Below are 21,445 nucleotides of genomic sequence, written 5' to 3' on the forward strand. Positions count from 1 at the left end.
AAGGTGAAAAGTTACATAAGAAAACAGGAGACAGGCACTGTTAAAAAGGTACAAAAGTAGCATCAGAAAAAAATATATCTAAACCTTCCTAAAAACATTATATATTTAAAATATTATAATATATAATGTAATTTTATATATAAGATATAATTTTATATGTTTTTATATATATAAAGTAAAGCAGCAAGAAAATACATCATATAGAGAAAGAAATACAGAAAATACAACATAATACACACAGTTGTTATAAAATAATAGGACAGAGTTGAGTTCAAACATATCAGTCTTCTCAATAACTGTAAATGGATTTAACTTATGTGTTAAAAAACAAAAAAGATTTTCAATTTGTCTCATAATGTAAGATCCAACTATATGCCGTATACTAGAGGGATACCTAAAACAAAGCGATTCAGAAAGGCTAAGGGTAAAGTGACGGACAACAGTGTAGCAGACAAATGGTAACCATAAGAAAGTAGGGGTGGCAATCCTCAAGAACATACAATGGACAAAGGAAAGTTTCTTCAATGAATGGTGTTGGGAAAACTGGACAGCCACATGCAAATGAATGACAGCAGACCATTATCTTACACTCTACACAAAAATTAACTCCAAATGGATTAAAGACTTAAATGTAAGACCTGAAACCATAAAACTCTTAGAAGAAAATATAGGTAGTACACTCTGTGACATCAGTCTTAGCAGTATCTTTTCGAATACCATGTCTACTCAGGCAAGGGAAACAAAAGAAAAAACAAACAAGTGGGACTACATCAGATTAAAAATCTTCTGCACGGCAAAGGGAACCATGAACAAAATGAAAACACAACCCACTAACTGGGAGAAAATATTTGCAAATCATATATCCAATAAGGGGTTAATTTCCGAAATATATAAAGAACTCATACAACTCAACAACAAAAAATTGAACAATCCGATCAAAAAATGGGGAGACGTTTTTCTAAAGAAGATATATAGATGGCCAAAAGGCATGTGAAAAGATGTTCAATATCACTAATCATCAGGGAAACGTAAATCAAAACTACTATGAGATATCACCTCGCACCCAGCAGAATGGCTATAATTAACGAGAAAAGAAATAACAAGTGTTGGGGAGGATGAGGAGAAAAGGGAACCCTCATACACTGCTGGTGGGAGTGCACACTGGTGCAGCCACTATGGAAAACAATGTGGAGATTTCTCAAAATATTAAAAATAGAAATACCATACCATCTAGCTATCCCACTACTGGATATTTATCCAAAGAACATGAAATCAATAATTCAAAAAGATATATGCACCCCTATGTCCAATGCAGAATTATTCACAATAGCCAAGATGTGGAAGCAACCCAAGTGCCCATCAATGGATGAATGGATAAAGAAGATGTGGTATATATATACATATATATTGTATTATTGTATATATATATATGGTGGAATGGTACTCAGCCATAAAAAAGACAAAATTGTGCCATTTGCAACAACATGGATAGCCCTTGGGGGTATTCTGCTGAGCTAAATAAGTCAGACAGAGAAACACAAATACCGAATGATTTCACTCACATGTGGAAGATGAATAAGCAAACACATAGATAAGGCGAACAGATTAGTGGTTACCAGAGAAGGGGGTGGGGAAGGGAAAAAGAAGTAAAGGGGCACATATGTATGGTGACAGATAAAAACTGGACTATTGAGGGGCCGGCCCCGCGGCCGAGTGGTTAAGTTTGCGTGCTCTGCTTTGGCGGCCCAGGGTTTCAGCGGTTCGGATCCTCGGCGTGGACCAGCACCGCTCATCAGGCCATGCTGAGGCAGCATCCCACATAGCACAACCAGAGCCCCTACAACTAGAATCTAAAACTATGTACTGGGGGGCTTTGGGGAGAAGAAGAAGAAGAAAAAAAAAAAGATTAGCAACAGATGTTAGCTCAGGTGCCAATCTTTAAAAAAAGAAAAACTGGACTATTGATGGTGAAAATGATGCAGTTTATACAGAAACTGAAATATAGTGATGAATACCTGAAATTTACCACAATGTTGTAAGCCAATTTGATCTCAATAAAATAATTTTTATAAAAGAAAGTAGGGGTGGCAATCTTGATATAAGTAGAATTCAAGTCAATACGCATTAAATATGACAGAAGGACACTTTTTAATGCAAAAAAACACAATTCATAATGAAGATAAAATGCAACCACCTTTATAAAGCAAATCAAAGCATAAGAAAGGATATAATAAATATGAAAGCAGAAATTAATGATGTAAAGCTAGGGTCAGCAAATTTTTTCTATAGAGGGTCAGACAGTAAATATTTTAGGTTTTCGGGGCCAGACAGTTCTGTCACAACTACTCAATTCTGCCCTCATAGCACAAAAGCAGCCACTGACAACACATAAATGAATGACTTGGCTGTGTTCCAATGAAACTTCATTATAAAAACAGGTGACAGCCCAGATTTGGCCCGCAGGCCATAATTTGCTAATCCCTGATGTACAGGGGGGAAAAAATAGTAGATCTAATTACTAAAACAAAATCTTGGCTTTTTGAAAACTCTAATAAAATAGACAAACCACTAGCTAACTTAATCTGGAAAAAAGGAAGAAACTAGAAATAAAGGGAGAAATAATCATTGAAACAGAAGAAAACTCAAAAAGTTAAATGAAACTACTTTGCAGACCATTATGCAAATAAATTTGAAAACATGGATGAAATAAGAAAATAGTTTGCCAAAACTGACCCCATTAGATGTAAAAAGCTTAAACAGACCAATTTCCATAGAAAAAAAATTGAGAAAGTTATCAAGGAACTATTCCACAGAAAAACCCCGGGCCCAGAGGGTTTCAGAGGGGAATTCTACCAAAGCATCTGAGACCAGAAGATCAAATGCTACATGAATCATCATAATGAAGGAAACGTTTCAAATAATGAAGGGCACAATAATGAAGGAGACCTTTCCAATTCTTTTTAGGAAGCAAAGAAAATACAAATGCCTAAAGCTGATAAAATGGTACCAAAAAGACAGGAAGCTATAAACCAATATCACTTATAAATATTGCTACAAAAATCCTAAAGAAAATATTAGTGAACACAATCCAACATCATATAAGAAATAATACACCATGACCAAGTTGGATTTATTTCAGAAAGAGGGAAAGAGAGAGAAAGGAGGGCAGGGCTTGGGGGAGGCGGAGCGGAGAGGGGGGCATGAACAAGACGGAGAAATTTGAAATTATATCAAATTAAAAAGTTACAAGGAAATGAAATAAAAAAAGAATATCTTGTAGCTAGCTTTCCTTTGCATTGTATTAATGGGCATTTTAGACTAAGAAGTAATAGATCTTTTCTCTGAGTTCAGCCTTGGAGCCTCCTTGTCTGTACACATGATTAGAACATGGTAGTTCTGAAAAGAATGAGATGAACCAACCTATTGCCTCCAGAGCCATTTAGGACCTATTTAGTGAAGGGCTCCAATTCTAAATAATTTATTCATCCTTATTTACCCCCACGGGTTCTGTCCTACCTAGCTGGATCTACGATATCAGTATCTTATCTTTAAAAAGAACCAGCATTTACTCTCCCCATTTAGGGCACATTACAAATGATTGGATATTCCTTGCAAAATATATGCCAATTTCTAGCTTGACCACCTGCAAGTATGAGTTTCTCAGACGGATGGTTTTTAAGAGAAGCAGGATGACTTCAGACATAATTCTTCTATCATGGAATACCGTTAGAATATTTATCATTTTGTGGGGAAACATCAGAAATGATGTTAAATTATTTATGGTCTTTATTTTGTTTGGACTTCGATTCTGTGAGCAGGAATCAGCTACGGGGGAAGTTTTATAAGGTCGACACAGATCTCAGATTATGCATGCTGTTAGAAAACCGGTATGATAAGCCACCTTAACAGTTACAGGTTTCTCCCAGGGGATAGAAGGAAGACTATTCTCCTCCCCATTCTTTGGATTTTTTTCTAACTTACCAACACTATTTTAGAAGTATCTAAATGCGTGCAATCATCTGCTAAAGAGGATAGAAAAACAAGCATTCCCTTACTCATAAATGATATGGTTTTAAAACCTCTAATTAGGAACAGCCTAAATAGACAGTTGGCTTTGTAAGGTAAATACTGTCAGAAAAAAAGGGCTACAAATCAACTATTTTGAACACAAAGTGACTATTTTTATCACTGCTCTATAAATAGCAGCAGCGTTTTATTATCTTTTAGTTGTCCTTGATGCACATTTTTCAAACAGTTTATCTTAGAGGGAACAAGAGCATATAAAATTGTTCAAACTTGGGAGTTTTACTGTTATAAGGTTGAAATTTTTCTTAAGACAAATTTGGTATCTGGTTACAGCTGCCTTAAAATTTCCAGCCTAAAAGTATGTGGCCATATTATCTGGAGAGGAATGTGGGGGATTCAATCGCTCATCCATCCATGCAGGGAAAATTCAAACCATTCTGTCAGCCCAGCTCCCGACGCTCAGCCTCCTAACGGAAGTGGTCAGCGTCCTATTTGGGCACAAGTCCTTGTGATTCAACTGGCAACACAGAACTGCTCCCTGGGTACTGATGAAAGAGGACAGTCTCCAGCTCAGTGACACCAACTATTTATCAAATCAGAATGAAGAGAAACAAGGTTTAGGGAACATGGCTTGAAAAACATGGATTCCAGCCATTCCTCCAAATCATCGAAAATAACCTAATCCTACCCCTGAATCACGCCTGATTAGCAGAGCACAGGCACTCCTAAGGCGTCTTTCCTTGTCCACCCCACACTGAATTGTGCTTTTCTGTAACACAACGAGCCACACTGCAGAGCAATATAAGAAACAGCCTCATGAAATCCTCATAAAACGCTGCTCAAATACTGTACTATTTATGAAACCCCCTGGAATCAGAAATTCTCATCTGATCTCAGTGTTGAGAAAATTCTACTTCTCCCAAAACACATTACTTGTTGTGACCTGTGGACAATGTGATGGCTCCCTTTCTAACTGGATGGGGTGAAAATTTAGACTTAAATTTGTGAGCCACTAATGAACAAGTAAATAGGCTAGAAGGATACGAATTATTCTTAACCTTATTCCTACATCTTCTTTTGTGTCCTTGTCTTTCTCTTCTTTCTTCTTTAGCTTAGATATATAATTTATTATCTTTTATTTCATATACCCCTGCAGGTCACTCAAAGTCTTTCCTAGAAATAAGATGGGATATAAATAAATACTCTTTTGTTTTAAAAAAATCCTATATTAATATTAATGTAATAAATCACAAAGGAAAAGGTTAATAGATTTGACTGCATAGAAATCTAAAACTTTTCTATGTCAAAAACACCATAAAAAAATTAAAAGAAACTATAAAACAGGAGAAATGTTTGACACAAATAATAATCAAACTCTTACTATATGAAGTGGTATATATCAATAAGAACACAAAATTGAATACATAAATGAAATGATGATAAACAAATCAGTCAAGAAATTTGGATGCTGAAATAAACGAATTTGAAGGAACCTAAAATTGCCTCCCTATCAGAGACTCCCAGAACTAGAATGGATCTTTCCTGGGCAACCCTCTAACATCACAGAGGTCAATTACCTTGCTCAAGTGTGTTAAAGGTAACACACTTATTTACCTGTCTTCCCATTTCCATAAAGGTAAGGAAAATTTTGGCCTCTCTCCACTCCCAATTCACTAATCCTCAAAGACAGAACAGTAAATATGTAATCATTGGTAGAAGACTACCATTCCTTGGGTAGCATTTCTTAGTGGGTGAGAAAGCAGTCTGCCCACTGCCATTTCCTCGGCGTCTCAGCCTGAGGTTGGGTGGGTGAGCCAGGTGAGGTTCCCTTACAGATCCAATTGCTCATACTTCTGGGGGAAAGGAAGTAGGGAGCCCCATTTGACCACATATCTAAGCCTCATTCTCCAATATAGATTTTACCAGAAACGCTGTGCGGGGAGTGGTTCCTGGGAACCTACCCAGGCAATAAAGTTAATACCTTACTTCTCATGTGTCAGTCTGTTAATCCTGTGCAGCCTCAGGTGGAAAGGAGGGGTAAGATTCAGTCTCTCCCACCTGCGAAACGTGAATACACTGATTGGGACCTTGAGTCTAAAGACAAGAGCTGCCAGAGGGAGCAAAGCACCATGGGGGAAGATGCAGCTGGAACTGCAGGAACAGATAGGGGAGATGTTCGACTATCAGGAAGACGTCACAAATCAGGCAAAGCTTCAGGACACAGGTTTCTTAGGCATAAGCAGACAGAATTATTTTGGCTACTTTCGTTTTCTTTCTTTCCCTCTCTCTTTCTTTCTCTTTTTACTTATTTCTTTTGTCTTTCTTTTTATCACGTCCTTACGTTCAAGTGAGGGCTTTAAATTGCCCAGAGGTAGCTAAGGTCTTTGTGGTTAGAGCAGTGTTACTCAAAATATGGGTTGGCAGCACCAGCAAGGCCTGGGAACTTGCTAGAAATGAAAATTTGGGGTCCCTACTCCAGACCTACTGAATCAGAACCTCTGGGATGGAGCCCAGGAACCTGAGTTTTAGAAGCTCTCCAGATGACCTATGTCTGCTAAAGTTTGCAAAGCACAAAGAGAGCAGAGTGGGAGACTTTCGGTGATTTAGAGAGCATTTTGGGAAGCTGGATGTTAGCAGACAGCAGTAGATCAGCTGCCCAAAATTCTGTTCCTCTTTAACTTCTTTGGAAGAGAGAAGTGCAAAAAGATTGAATCCATGGTTTGTCTACAGGTTCAGGAGTCGCCCCAACACCACAGGCTCTCAAATTGCTTTGGATTATTTGTTTTACAGATGCCCAGACTGAGGATTCTCCAGCGGGGATTCTTCTTGGGTTGAAGGAGATAAAATCCAGTGGGATTATTGCAAACTCAAGGGCTAAGAAGGAATTCTAAAAGGTGCATGCCTAGAACCATCTGTTTCCAGAAATAAGATTTGCCCAGTCTCTGAAAAATAAAATAAAATCAGTTTACAAAACAGGTCTTGGTCTTGCAGATAGGCCAAGAGTAGAAGAGAATGAAATAAAGTGAAGGAAATCACACCAAGAAGGGGAAGAAAATTTAAAATCATATTGGCTCAGCTAGAAAAATATGACAAGGAAAAGGAGATATGTCCAAACGTAACTGCTCTAAAGAGACTAGAAAAGATAAGATTTACTAGGTCAGAGAAAGTGGCTCAAAATCATCAAAGAGAAGAATAAAGGGACTATTTTGGAGAACAGACTAAAATGACAACCCCCCCCCCCCAAAGGGTACCCAGATCCAAGTATTAATATATCAAGAAGGGTCCTCTTAAAGTTTTAAATAGGGAACACAAAGAAAGCATTAATGAGGAACTCCTCAATAACTGGAATTGTGATACTACATATAGAAATTAGAGAAAATGTGGACATATTTAAAAAGAGAAAGACTAGAAAGATCAGTGTGGAATTCTTCAAGCATCATTAAATTAGTTTCAAGGTGACACTGTTCTTGTAGATGGGAGAGCAGGTATAGCACAGGCTATAAGGAGGAGTGACTGGGAAATGTACGGAGTTAGAACTTGAAGAGAAGGAACAGAAAAGTAGAGACGTATTAAGGGGGATCCAGGGAGGATGACAATTGATCAAGCCTAGGCCTGGGTTATAGGCTGAACTTAATGGAAATAAATGCCTCCTAATGAAAGTCAAGGTGGGCAGGATTTATGTGAATGCTGGATGTTTGTGGCAGATCCAGAACTCTCCGGCATCATTTTTTCTCTATGGAGACCTCACTGGCAGAATCCAAAGTAATATGTTAGGAGAACAAAAATCTAAGTATGAAAACAAAAAGCAAACATAAGGAAGGAAAATACTAAGACCTAGCAAAAGGTATTAGCCAGATCTGGGGATAAAGAAGGAACAAAACAACTGGGACGGTAGGTTAAAAGCTTACAGCTCAGCTGGGCCTCCTGGAACAGTAGGAATGCTCAGAGGGAACTGGAACCCTGGAGGTTTATCTCTCCGATGCAGAAAAGGAACTGTGGCAGGAAGGAATGCTTCAGTTCCCATCAAAGAAGCACAGGAGGGTCAAGTCTTCGAAACTCAGTTCTAAGGAAAGGTGGGGCTCGGGTGAAAAACCACTAACCTAAGGGACTTCCTGGCCCTCGTTAGACCAGCGAAAGCACGGGGTCCAGAAACTCCACAGCAGCTCAAGAATCTGCTGAGGGTAATTCTTCAGGGGAGACAAATATGAAACCTCCCAACCAGGAAGCAGGACTCAGAGGCAAGGCATTCAATAACAGGAGCCCAAGGGGCTCAGCACTGAAACAGTTCTTGGGATCTTTCTGGGGACAGAGAAATTCAGAGAAAAGAGTAGGAAGTTGGGGTTGCAACCGGGGCAGACAAAACATTTTTCACTTGAAGAGCTTCCTACTATAAATGTAGGGCACCCTGCCCACAGAGCAAGGAGGCCCTTTCACCAAACAGATAAAGATCTGCAGCAACAGTGGAGGATGGGTAGAGACAGGGCTTAAAGGAGAAATGAGAATGAAAAGGTTCTAAATACTTGGGACGGGCACCATGAAAGACCTGGAGCCACCAGTGCAAAGTTCTAAAATTTTCAAGGAGAGTGGGTTTCCCTTCCCCCAAAACATATAGGAAGCCAAGTAAGCTCACGAGAAAGAGATTTCCAGACTCACTTTAAATTCACAGGCGGCAGACTCCAGACTGCTTGGTAACCTGGAGAGGCTGAAGCATCACGTGCTAGATTATTCTTACTACTGGTAATTTAGGGACCACATTGCCAAGGAGAAGGTAACAATGGACTTACTTTCTACACTTGACACCATGGGTCTTTCATTACATGTAAGCTAGAGTTTAGACCTCATCTTCTACCAGTTTCTCCAGCTCACTCTGCTCCAGCCATACTGGCTTCCTTGACATTCCTAGAACGTGGTAAGGACATGCCTGCCTCAAGACCTTGTCACTTGGTGTTCTCACTATGCATGCTTACTCCCTGGCTTCCTTCAGATCTGCACTTAAATGTCATTTTATAATAGAGGGCTTCTCTCATCATCAATTGTCACTCCCTTTGTGATGCTGTATTCTTCATCTTAATACTTAGCCCCACCTAACAGATGATAAATTTCCTTATTGGTTAATCTGTATTCTCCCTGATCCCACAATTCCAACTCCCCGACAGCTGGGACTCTTTTATCGCTCCTACATTGTCAGCTATCAGAACCTGCCTGACCATAGTAGGCAAGAAATAAACACTTGTCAAGTGGATGCTTTTATGCATCCGTGGCATTTGAAGTTTTTGCTCAGAGTCCAAGGTTGACAAAAGCAAAGTGGGTCTAGACTGAGTATGCACTGGATTCTGGGAATAGAATTTTGCTTTTTTCTATTTAATAACTAAATATTTAGTGAGAAGCAGTACTGATTAAGAAGGAGGGCCCTGGAGCCAGACTGCCTGTGTTCAAATCTTAGTTGTACCCCTCACTAGCTGTATGATCTTAGACAAGCTGTTTAACTTCTCTGCGCCTCATGATCCTTATCTGCAAAACAAGGATAAGAGTAAGGCCTTCCTCCGAAGGTTTGGTAGGTTTGAGTTGACCCAAGGGTAGCACTTTGAACAGTGCCTGGCATATTTTTAGCACTCAAGAAATGTAGCTATTATTGTCATCATCATTATTATGTGCTGGGAACTTTCCTAAACACTTTACTTGCACTATGTCATATAATAATCACTCGGAAGGTAACTGAGGCCCAGGTGCAAAAAGAACGTAGTTAATCCAATGGTTTTTTAAGAAAAATTGAGCTGAAATCACACAACATAAAAATAACCACTTTAAAGCCTACAATTCAGTAACATTTACTACATTCACAATGTTGAGCAACCATCATATAATTTTGCTTTTCTTTCTCAGTTTTGTATCTCTAGGACTCATATCAAGAAATAGGAAAATAAAACTTGGAACAAGATTAATTCAACTTTGGAGGTACCAAAGCAGTACCATCTATTACAAAACAAGCTTTCTAGGATGTAACAGCTAGAACCACTCTCCATCTCAGTGGGACCGCTCCGGCAGAGGCCAAGCAGAGAAGACACTGGGGAGGAAAGAATCTGGGACTTAAATGCCTTTATGGTTTAATTTACGAGAGGAGGTGGATTCTATTTTTACATTATAATTTCTCTGAGAAGTTAATAATTGGAGGAAATTCATATCCCAACTGTGAGCATTTTCTATAGCTGGGGATGTATTTTGGGGTTAGGTTTATGCTGTGATGAGGTGTTCACTGTGCCAGCTCTGTTGATCCATATAGGACAATGCAAAATCTGAGATGGAAAACAGAATAAAAAGTGAATTTTCATCCTCAGGTGCTACATGGCCCTCAGTAGTATCTAACACATTTCAGAGTCTTCCAAGCACAAGGGCCAGAGTACGCACCCCCGACCCACAAAGAGCATGGTGAGCATGGGAGAGAGGCCTCAGGAAGGCAGGAACAGGACCTACCCTATTCTACTGTTTTCCTTCAAAAGGGGCTGTCTCTTTGCTTGGTTGCCCATAAATTTGTCTGTTAAACCCAGTGGATTAAAGACCTAAAGAAATCGTAGAGACTCCCATGCCCCTTTCCACTAGGGAGAGCTGTGAGGTTGACACAGCTGGTCTCTCTATGGCTTCCTCACGAAGCCACAAGGCCTTTCTAAGGAAGCTGACTTTCACCAGGCCACTGTTCTCTAGGTCATGTGCTCGGATAGGGCCCAGTCATGAGGCTTCTTTGTCCTACCAGCGCTCAACACAGTGAGGTTCACATTTCTGATCTCCTGGAAGTTGGTCCTAATTGTCTGTAATGACTACCTTAGGGCTCAGCTGTCTTAAATTTGGGGTGAGAGCTGGGAGGCCTTATAGTATTCTCAATCTATCACTACCAGGGAACCGAGTAAAGCAGTCCTCTCTTGGTCTGTACCCTCTATGAGCTGGAGCCTCTTTAGGGAAGGGGAGAAGTGGTAAGATTCAGGCACCTTGAACCCCAGACAAAGCTGGTAGTTTGCTAGAACTAGAACCCAAGTCTCTTGACTCCTAGACTCGCATTCTTTACACTCCCCACCTTGTCCACTTCAATTCACATATTTAACTTGTCCTGAAAAACAGAAAGACATTGACACCTACCTGCGGGTGCGGTTGTTATCGTCATTTGCACTGAGTGCTGCTCCAGAGACCCCAGTAGGGTGATATTCACGGTGTAATCAGTTGCTGGGTACAGATCTAAACACACTACTGACGCTTGTTCCCTCGTTGTGAAGTTAAATGATGTTGCATGGTAGAAATTATTCAGATACCGCCTTAGACCCAGAACTTTAAACTGTCATGAGATTAAAAGAAAGCATTGCATTAAATTCTGTGTTGGCTTGCAGATGTCTAGACTATAAGCAAAATGAAGATAAAGCAAGAAGCTTCCTCCTATTTGTCCTCACCCTCTGAAAATTATTTTTTTTAAGATTTTATTTTTATTTTTTTAATTTTTCCTTCTTCTCCCCACAGCCCCCCAGTACATAGTTGTATATTTTTTTAGTTGTGGGTCCTTCCAGTTGTGGCATGTGGGATGCTGCCTCAGCATGGCTTGATGAGTGGTGCTGGGTCCATGCCCAAAATCCGAACTGGCAAAACCCTGGGTGGAAGCAGACTGCACGAACTTAACCACTTGGCCACGGGGCCAGCACTGAGAATTATTTTTAATATAATAGCAAGCTGAACTGGGGAAGGACTTTCCAAAGCTACCCTAACCTATCCTATTCAACTTCCCCCTCAACCAGCTACAGGACTACACTTAAAATGCATAACCAAAGTTCAGCACACCGTACTTCGGCAGCCCGGGTTCGGTTCCCAGGCGTAGAACCACACCACTTGTCTGTCAGTAGCCGTGCTTGTGGCGGCAGCTCACATAAAAAAACTAGAAGGATCTAAAACTAGAATATATAACTATATCCTGGGGCTTTGGGGAAAGAAAACAAAAGGAAGATTGGCAACAGAGGTTAGACTAGGGCAAATCTTTCCCAGCAAAAAAAAAGGGAGGGAGGGAGGATGGAAGGGAGGAAAGAAGAAAGGAGGAAAGACAGATAGAAAGAAAGAAAGACAGAGAAAAAATGAATAACTACATCTCAGAGGAACAAAATATCAGACAACTCTAAGGAAATCCCTTAACATCCACCCAGGGAAAGGAGATTGCACTGAAGCTACTGGGCAAAGTTCTTTTAATTTCTTTTCATTCTTAAGGAATCCATAGACAAGACTCATGGAATAGAGTTTTTAAACTTTATGAAGACTATTCCAAATTATGCATTCAAAGCAACTGGGCAAAGGTATTCACTCGATCCTTCCTATCAGAGCTCTGGGAAAAGAGGTTTTGTTCCGTGGAGTCATCACACACACTGTTAACCCAATAATACTCCATCCATTGCCAACTCAAGATGCATATGTAACATAGGCATTTATAAGGGAAAACATATGTGAAAGTCTCAGAAGTAATATAATCAGTTCTTGATCAACCCGTGCTTTAGCTGCACGTCCATGTGTTTAGAGTTTCCTTTGATGCTCATGTCACTAGCTATATTACCCTCTATGCCTCCTTATCACAGTCATTCTTCCATGACCAGAGAGCCAGACACTGATTTATTAGGTGAGTCCTCTCTCCCCTAATTCTTAGCATTCTCTTGGGTAACTTAAGTGTCCTTATAGATAAGCCATCAAAACTTGGCCTCAGAGTTCCTTGAGCTCAATACTATGAAGTTTCTCCACTCCACTTTAGCTACTCATATCCATGGCCACATCCCAGACTGTATCACCCTCAGAGCTGCTCCACCACAATCTTGCAATCCCCTATTCTTCTGGACTACTCACCCCCACTATGCCTGATCTCTCTCAAGAAACCCCCCAAGATTTCCTCACTCTTGATTTTCTACCAGTATTCCACCACCCCCATCCTCATCTTCCCCATCTATATCAGATACCATTGTCTATCACTTCACTTTTCTCTTGCCCAATACGCTCAATACCCTTGCCCCTTTGTTCTCAATTCCACTCATTCTAGAAAACTCAGAACACCAGGTCAGTCCAGATGTTTGACTCACCACTTCTACATTCAGGCTGCTGCCATCTGCTAGAGAAAACCTCACAGCTATGTAGGTTGCATTTCTACAAAGTCAGTCTCATCCTAAACTCCATGTAATTTAGTCTATAAACAAGAAAATTACTTTCTAGCTACAAACTTTGAATCATGCTGTATGCATGATTTTATGATATAGTCATTTTACTTAACTGTATTACAAAGTTTTTTCTCTGTCATTAATTCAGTCTATAAATAGATAGAGTGGCTATACTTGCCAACTAGAGTATACAGTGTTGGGTATAAATGGCAAGTAAGACACAGGTCCTAACCTCAAGGAACTCACACATAAGTATCCAGGCAAATAAAATTCCCAGAGATAGGTGTTACAACACGTGAGGCTGCAGGAGCGCTCTGGAGGGACACCTGACCCTCCTCTTTGGGGATGAAGGAAGCTTTCTCTATCTTAATTGTGGACTGAAGGAGAAATTAGCATTAACCAGGTGAGTTGGGGATGTGAAAGTTCAGGGTAGGAAAAACCATTCAGATAGCAGGAACAGCATTTCGGGCAGGAGGTCAGTGAAGACCTTCCAGCTCAGATGACTGAGCTGAGCTTTGAAGGATAAGCATGAGTTAGCCAGGTAGAGTAAGGACACTGCAGGTAGAAGGGTCACATACGTGAAGACACAACGCGAAAGAAAGCACAAGAAGTTCGTCAAGGAGTACAGGGCCTAGAGCTTACAGAATAGATTAGCCCTGAAGAAATAGATGTAGGAGCCTCCAGCATGGAGATAGTTAAGGAAGTCAAGATATTGGGTAAGAGGACCCAAATAGGGGTACAGAATGACAAGAGAACAAGCAAGGCACAACCTTGACGGTAATCGAATTTAAGGGAAAGGCAGAGGAAGGGAATCTTGTGCAGGAAATGGAGAGGGGTCAAACTAACAGGAGAAAGAGAGACCATTTCAGTGGGAATGTCTGGTCAACAGCAGCAGATGCTGTCCAGGGTGAAGTGAACGTATTTCAAGTCTGCATGGTTTTCAATCAGATGAATGCATGATTATTTAGTTAACCAAACCTCTTTTTTTGTTTTTTTTTTTTTGAGGAAGATTATCCCTGAGCTAACATCTGCTGCCAATCCTCCTTTATTTGCTGAGGAGGACCGGCCATGAGCCAACATCCATGCCCATCTTCCTCCACTTCATATGTGGGATGCCTACCACAGCATAGCCTGCCAAGCGGTGCCATGTCCGCATTCGGGATCCGAACCTGCAAACCCCAAGCTGCCAAAGTGGAATGTGCGCACTTAACCGCTGCGCCACCAGGCCAGCCCCAAACCAAACCTCTACTGATGGACATTTAAGATGTTTCCAATTTCCTCTATTACAAATAAAGCTTCAGAGAACAGCTTACTCTTTCTGTGTATGTCTGAATAATTAATTATAGTACACTTCTAAAAGTTGTTGATAGATACAAGTTTGACAGATGTACTGTGTGTAACAGTATTTTCTCCAAGTTTATAGAAGAATCAGGGTCTCTCATGGTTTGTTATTTTCTTCTTTCTAGTGAGGCATAATGTGTTCATGTGTGTTTTGGCAATATGTACATTCTCTTTTGCAAGCTGCCTTTGAATGTTCACTTTTTTCCAATGAATTTGTTAGGAGTATTTCACGTGTTACTTAAATTAATCTTTATCTAACATATTAGAAAAGTTGCAATTTTTTTTCAATTTAACTCTTGTATCATTTGACTGTAAGACACGAAGTAAGGAAAATATATTTTCTTAACCAAGTACCTAACCAATTGTCCCAGAACCATTTATTTCTGTACTCACTTGAAAAAATTATCTGTATCTTACATTAAATTATTTGGGTACTTGAATATGTTTCTAGCCCCTGTGTTCTTTCTAATATGAAGAGCTGAATATTTCACTCACCTGCTTAAAATTCTTCAGTGGCTCCACATAGACATCAAAATAAGATCCAAACTCAAAATTACAGGATATAGGGCTTTTCATGATCTGGCCACTGCTCAGATTTGTGCTTCATCTCTTCCTATTTTCCCTTGCTTTCTCTATTCATGGCTCAAGAGAGCCATGTTCCCTATTATCCAACACGCTCCCCTACTTGTCCACAATGCCCTTCTCACCCGCACCCCACATCTTTTATCTGGTTAATTCCTACTCACTCTCTATGATTCAGCATAGTCTTTGCTTCTTGTTAAAAAAATTGTACCTAGACATACAGACACATATATACAATCTCCCATTCCATTTCTTTACTTTTTATCAAAGCATTTATTATACCATATTGCCATTGTCTGTTTTCTTGTATATTTATATTAATTTGAATTGAAAATTCGAGGTCCAAATACCTGATTTTCTTTTGGTAAATGGTCAATGAATGAATGAATGGATTTGAATTTAATACTTAGTCTACTCTGCCAGATGATTTGCTAGGCACTAAAAATGACACAAAAATAACAAATCTAAGTTCCTGCCTGAATTTACTTATAATTTTACTTCAGATTTGTGATTTTTAAAAAGTCAAGTTAAATGTGGACCAGTAGTCATGTGATGAGTTTCTTAAAAATACACATCCAATTGTGAATTTGATGACAAAATAAGCTATAACTATTAAATGCACTAAAATAAAATATAACACATGTGAAATACCAGACAGGGAAAATGATAGCAAGTCACCAAATACAGTGTCTTCCTTCCATTTAGTCCTTCACTCGCATCCATCTCACGTCTCACATCCATCTCTAGAAATAAAATCAAACTGTCTAGAAGTTTATTGTGTCAGTGTTTTTAAAAATTTTGGATCCTCTCTTGGAGAACACCCAAATTTTTAAGTGACACAATTCTTTGATGGATAGCATAAGAGATCTTACTTGGTACATTCGTTCTGATCCAGCTTTCCTAGAATGCCTGTTCAATTTCAAACAAGCTTCATTAAATATTGAAATATTGAAAGTTCCATCGTCTTCTAAGAGATCGTCTTCTTCTAAAAGATAAGAGAAAACATATGGAAAGGCTGCATCATTTTACCAGAATGTATCATGGCCAAGTACAATCGAAACTCTGAGATCTTAAGAGAGCCAACGGGGTGTTTAACAGCAAGAGCAATACATTTGGCTTCAAGTCCTGGCTCTGCAACTTGTGAATTGCGTGACCTCAGCTAAGTCACTTAACCTCTCTGAACCTCAGTTTCCTTATTTGTGAAATCAACTAATCCACTTTGCTTTTCTTACATCACAGGCTGTTGAGAGAATCAAACGGAATCATGTAAACTAATACAGCTGTGATATTTTTAGAAAGGTAATCCTATCAGTTGAACAATCCATAAGTAAAATGTCACGAAGCTAAGTATATCAATAGCCAGAAAGTCTAAGAATAAAGAAAGAGGTTAAGAAAAGTCAAACACCATGGGAGTTGAACTCTCAGAGCAGGTGTTTCCAACTTAGAAGATGACCAGAAAGTAGACGAGCAGGCAAGATTTTTGTATTTCAAGAGCAGACAGTATTTCAAGAGCTACTCAGATGACTAAAATTATTTTTACTCATTATTTTACTGAGCAAAATAATCAAAGAACAGACTTCTTCCAACCACTGTATAAAAAAAGTCACTTCACGCCTCTTCAGTCTAGTACATTCCTTCAGTGGTCTATTTTCTTAATGTAATTAAAAAGAAGAGGTTTGTTACTTAATAAATACAGAGCTTACAGAAAATCCAGGAGTACCACGGCTAATTTTCAAGGAAAAGCAAATTTCCTAACAAACGAGCCTTTACATTTTCTACGAATGAGAAAAAGTTTAAATGCCTATCAGAGAGAAGCTTTTTATCACTATCTTTTATGTGTATTTCTCCCACGGGAGTCTTTGCTACCTGAGAAGTAATAATGATAACAATAAATTATTCTATTCAAAATCGGAATTGTCCACAGCATTTTAAATATCCCTGACATATGCAGCACAAGGCAATTAGCTGGAAGAAAATATTCTTGGCTATAATTGGAAAATGTAAAAATATGGTTATGAGAGAGAATTTGAAGACCTATCTATCATATGTGCTGTCCTTTATCTTCACAACTTTTATTTTAAAGATTTCATAAGGACATCAGATAAAAAAATTGCCACATGCATGCATATGATTTTGAGGCAAATATACGTATGTAAGAAAAACTACATACATATATGTATATGTCTGTACACAAACAGAACATACAGCCAAAGTAGTGTCTGCATAGTTCCCATCTCAATATGATTTTCCCACTTATAGCCAGTATAGTCTGAACTCAAGAAGAGATGGCACTGTGAACAAAGGCATATGGCTCCCACTTGCCACCCCCAGTCCTCACAGAAGTGACTGAGAATAGTAAAAATGGGTCAAAATTTGCATCTGGGTTGGAAAGAAGGGTTGGTTGCCATACACAAAGCAGAAACATCTTCATGTTTCTGCTTAGCACAGCGTGAAAGAGACTAGGAGAAAGCAAGACACCGAGAGCTACTGTGCAACATGCCTTCCAAGCAAAAGATTATGGTCTCAAAGTCTCAAAGGAAGGACTGGTACCCACAGTGATGGGGGTTGGAAGCAAGGACAGGCCACAGGACAAATAAGTGATGAGTGTTCCAACTGGAGCCATTTAGCTCAGTGGTTCCCAATCCTAACTGCACATCTGCATCACCCAGACACGGCAGACCTGAAGTAAAGCTTAGACATCTGTATTTTTTCTGAATTCACCAGGCAATTCTGATAGGCAGCCAGGACATATGCACTCCTATTACTATTACTCCTACTCCGACTACTAATAACCCTTCCTTAGCATACTGGAGATCAGTCACAGGAAAGGACTTCTAAGGGGAGGCCAAGGGACCTGGAGGTTCCACCTGACAGAGAGCCTGGGTTGACAGAAGGAGGGACCTGGTTCTTTGCCGCCTCTGTAGGCTACAGAACCATAATGAAGGCAGGCAATGCTGAGCTGGCCCAACAGCAACAGCTTCACCAGTCAGGACAGCAGAGTGCTCAGAAGAAAGCTCAGGGCAGTGGGCTTTCCCACAGCTGCTCCCCAAAGGAGGCTGCATCGTCCAACCAGCAGTAAATCCTTCAAGATGAGATCTGAAATAAGCGTACTAACATTACCCAATAAAAAGTAAGATCAAAGGGAATGCCGTCCATTTTATTATGAGGGAAATGTCAGACCCAGATAAAACTTTTATCTCCCAAGGATAAGTGATCTAGAAGAAAAAAAAAAAACCTCTATGAAATGATTCTACAAAAAAGAAGAGGGAGATCGTGCTTAGGAGGCAAATACTGAGCAAAGTAATGATAAAACAAGGCAACATCTGTTTGTACTTTCAGCAAAAAATTTTAAAGATAGGTTCAAACAGATAAAGGCTGAGATAAGAAAAAAATGCAATTGCAGAGAAGAACCTGGTTGAGAGAGGCAGAAATAAAAAGGGAAGGAGGTGAGGGAAAAAAAAGGAAATGAAAGTGCAACAACAGAATTGAAAGTGCATTAAAATAGTAAAGATGAGAAATGTCAATACATATACGCATAAATGCACGTAGAGAACAAACTTGCTACATACTCATAGAAGGCAGAGGAAAAAGACATGGATATAAAAAAGGAGAAAATAGCAGACCAATGCAGACAGACAAGAAATTCCACATAGGAGCATTTGAAGAGCCAAAAGAACAAATGAAAAAAATCCCATAATCAGAGATTCAATGAAAGAAAACGTTCCTAATGTAGACAGACCGAAATCTGAAGACCCAAAAACTCACAGGCTACAGGGAAAACTTAGTGAAAAACATTAACGTTTATATCACCCATGACTGAAGTTTCATGAAAGAAAGGATTTCTGTCTCATTCACTATTGAATTCCCAAAGCCTAAAACAACGTCAAACACATAGTAGGTAGTCAATAAACATTTACCATGTGTATGAATAAATGATTAAAGTCTTGAATTTCATGCATAAAAAAGCCTCTATGATATTGAGGCTGAAAAATCAGATTATCCACATAGGAATTTTTTTTAAATCACATCTTCTTCAAATTCCTCTTTTGAAACTTTAAATTCCCAAAGCCAATAGAACATGCCTCCAGAATTCTGATAACAAAGGTTACGGCCCAAGAATTTTTTCTTCGATCAAGCTCCCATTTACTTGTGAAGACAACAAAAAGACATTCTCAGATAATCAAGGGCTCAGAAAGTACCCCACTCCTCAGTGAGCGAAAGAGAGAAATCATTGTGCAGCGAGAGACAAAAACAGAGAAAAAATAGAGAAGCTTTGGTGTGAAAGGACTGGTAGTAAGCAGAAAAACCATTAAAACATAGTTTTAAATTAAACAAATTATTGTTTAAATAATTGTTATAAATATTGCTATAAATCAAGATAAAAATGAATTCTGTAAAGACGCAATACATGTTTAAAATTATTAAAAATAAGAAGCTGGCAATAAAATGCCATATTAAGCCAATCCCATAAGGGAAGCAGGAGAGGAAGGAATAAAAACTACAGAACTCTAACTTCCGTATCTTATTCAGGGAGAAGTGAGCATTAGTTCTGTCTTTACACTGGTAATCAGAGAAATACACATTCACATAGGATTTGTTTTGTTTTGTTTATTAATGTGTAACGTAGAATAAAAGCAAAACCTCTACTGTCTGAATCACTGAAAAAGGAAATCTGTGGGACAAAAAGATGGAAAACAACGGACATAACAAAGTAGCATAAAAAAGCAAAAAACTAAAATAGGATGACAGAAGAAAGGAAAATCGTATCACCAACAATAGTAATGTAAATTGCTTATCTACTCAAAATAAAACTGTTCTCAGAAAGTCTGCAGTAGAAGCTGTCTCCTAGAGGACATCTACAGCAATATTATCCAGAGAGCTTTTAAGAACAAAAGTGGGCCAAGGCATAGCCTGCAAATAGAAGCACAAAGAAAGCAAAAAAACCAATATTACCATCAAAGTATAATTCAAGGCAAAAAAGATTTGACAAGAAAAAGTGAGCCATTTGTTACCAGTGAAAGTTAGAATCTACAACTAAGATATCAGTCATGAACATAAATATCATCGCATTAAAATGTGTGAGACAAAGCAATTAGAATTTCTAAGAGAAACTGAGAAAAATGGCAATCCAAGTATGCAAAAAACAACAACAAAATGTAAGTGGTGAATAACCTGATTCAGAGAGTTGATTTAAGACTAGATCTTACTCTACCTACAAGCAAACACTCTGCCTTATCATCACAAAACTTTGCCAAACAGTAAGCCCCAAGAAAATGTCAAGAAATTCCTCCAAACAATACCAAAGTGTAATAAAACTAGAAATTAACAACAAAGTGTAAATGTTAAAAAAAAAAAAACCTACCACTTGTATAACACACTTATAATTAATCCTTCAATCAATGGGGAAATTAAAATAGCAATTATATAATGCTTTGAAAGTAAAGATAAACAGAACATATATTAACACACTCATAAATAATTCTGCAATCAAAGGGAAAATCAGAATAGTAATTATGTCATGCCTTGAAAGTAAGGATAAAGAGAGCAAGTATCAAGGCCTAATGAATTCTGCCAAAGCTCAAATCCGGAAGGGAAAAAAAGCATTAAAGACTTTTATTATCAAACAGGAAAGAATGGAAATAAGTTGAATTATGTATTCAACTCAAGAATTTAGTAATAGAACAATATAACCAACTTAAGGGGGAAAATTAATGAGATAGAAAAAAGAAAAACAATTTAAAAACCCAAGAGTTTATTCTTTGGAGAAAAGAACAGTAATAAAACAGACAACCCAAGCTAAGCTAACCGATTTTTAAAAAGAGAGAGAAAAAATTAGGAATTGAAATAACCTGGGGTTATATAACCTATAACCCCAGAGGCAGTGTAAACAAATATTCCATATAACATTCTGTTAACATATTTAAAATCTCAACCAAATGGATATTTTTTGGGGGGGGGGAATATAAATTATAAAAATTGACTCAAGAAAATGTGGAAAACATAAACAGACCAAAAAAAACAATCAAAGAAGAAATTGACAAATCAAAGAGTTCTCCCTCAAAAGGGGTGAGATTTAAAAGATCTTATGAGCAGATGTGTCCAACTTTAAAGGAAGAGAATAATTCCAAAGTGATATAAACTTTTCCAGAGCATACAAAATATGGAAAACTTCCCAATTCATTTTAAGAGAACTAGCATAACCCTAATAATGAAATCAGATCGCTAAATGTGCAGGATCTAGGGGGAGAGCATGACAAATCTTTACAACAGATCATAAAAAAACAGAAAAGACAAAACCTGAGGAGATAGTGAGTAAATATAGAAACATACCTTGT

General features: G+C 38.6%; 1 protein-coding gene across 8 annotated transcripts in view; it reads right to left on the minus strand.

The window, feature by feature from the left end:
* SUSD1 (sushi domain containing 1) overlaps positions 1 to 21,445 on the minus strand; it is a 183,105-nt gene that overhangs the window by 103,812 nt on the left and 57,848 nt on the right. For 7 of the 8 annotated variants that reach the window (XM_070251350.1, XM_070251347.1, XM_070251348.1 and 4 more), the window contains 2 exons: positions 15,983 to 16,095; positions 11,155 to 11,347 (listed from right to left, as the gene is read on the minus strand). In XM_070251350.1, coding sequence (XP_070107451.1) covers positions 11,155 to 11,347; positions 15,983 to 16,095 — 306 coding nt within the window. The remainder of the gene's footprint in view (positions 1 to 11,154; positions 11,348 to 15,982; positions 16,096 to 21,445) is intronic. The other variant, XM_023628658.2, reaches the window with a different exon arrangement.

This window comes from Equus caballus, chromosome 25, assembly GCF_041296265.1.
Source record: "Equus caballus isolate H_3958 breed thoroughbred chromosome 25, TB-T2T, whole genome shotgun sequence".
Taxonomy (NCBI): Eukaryota; Metazoa; Chordata; class Mammalia; order Perissodactyla; family Equidae; genus Equus; species Equus caballus.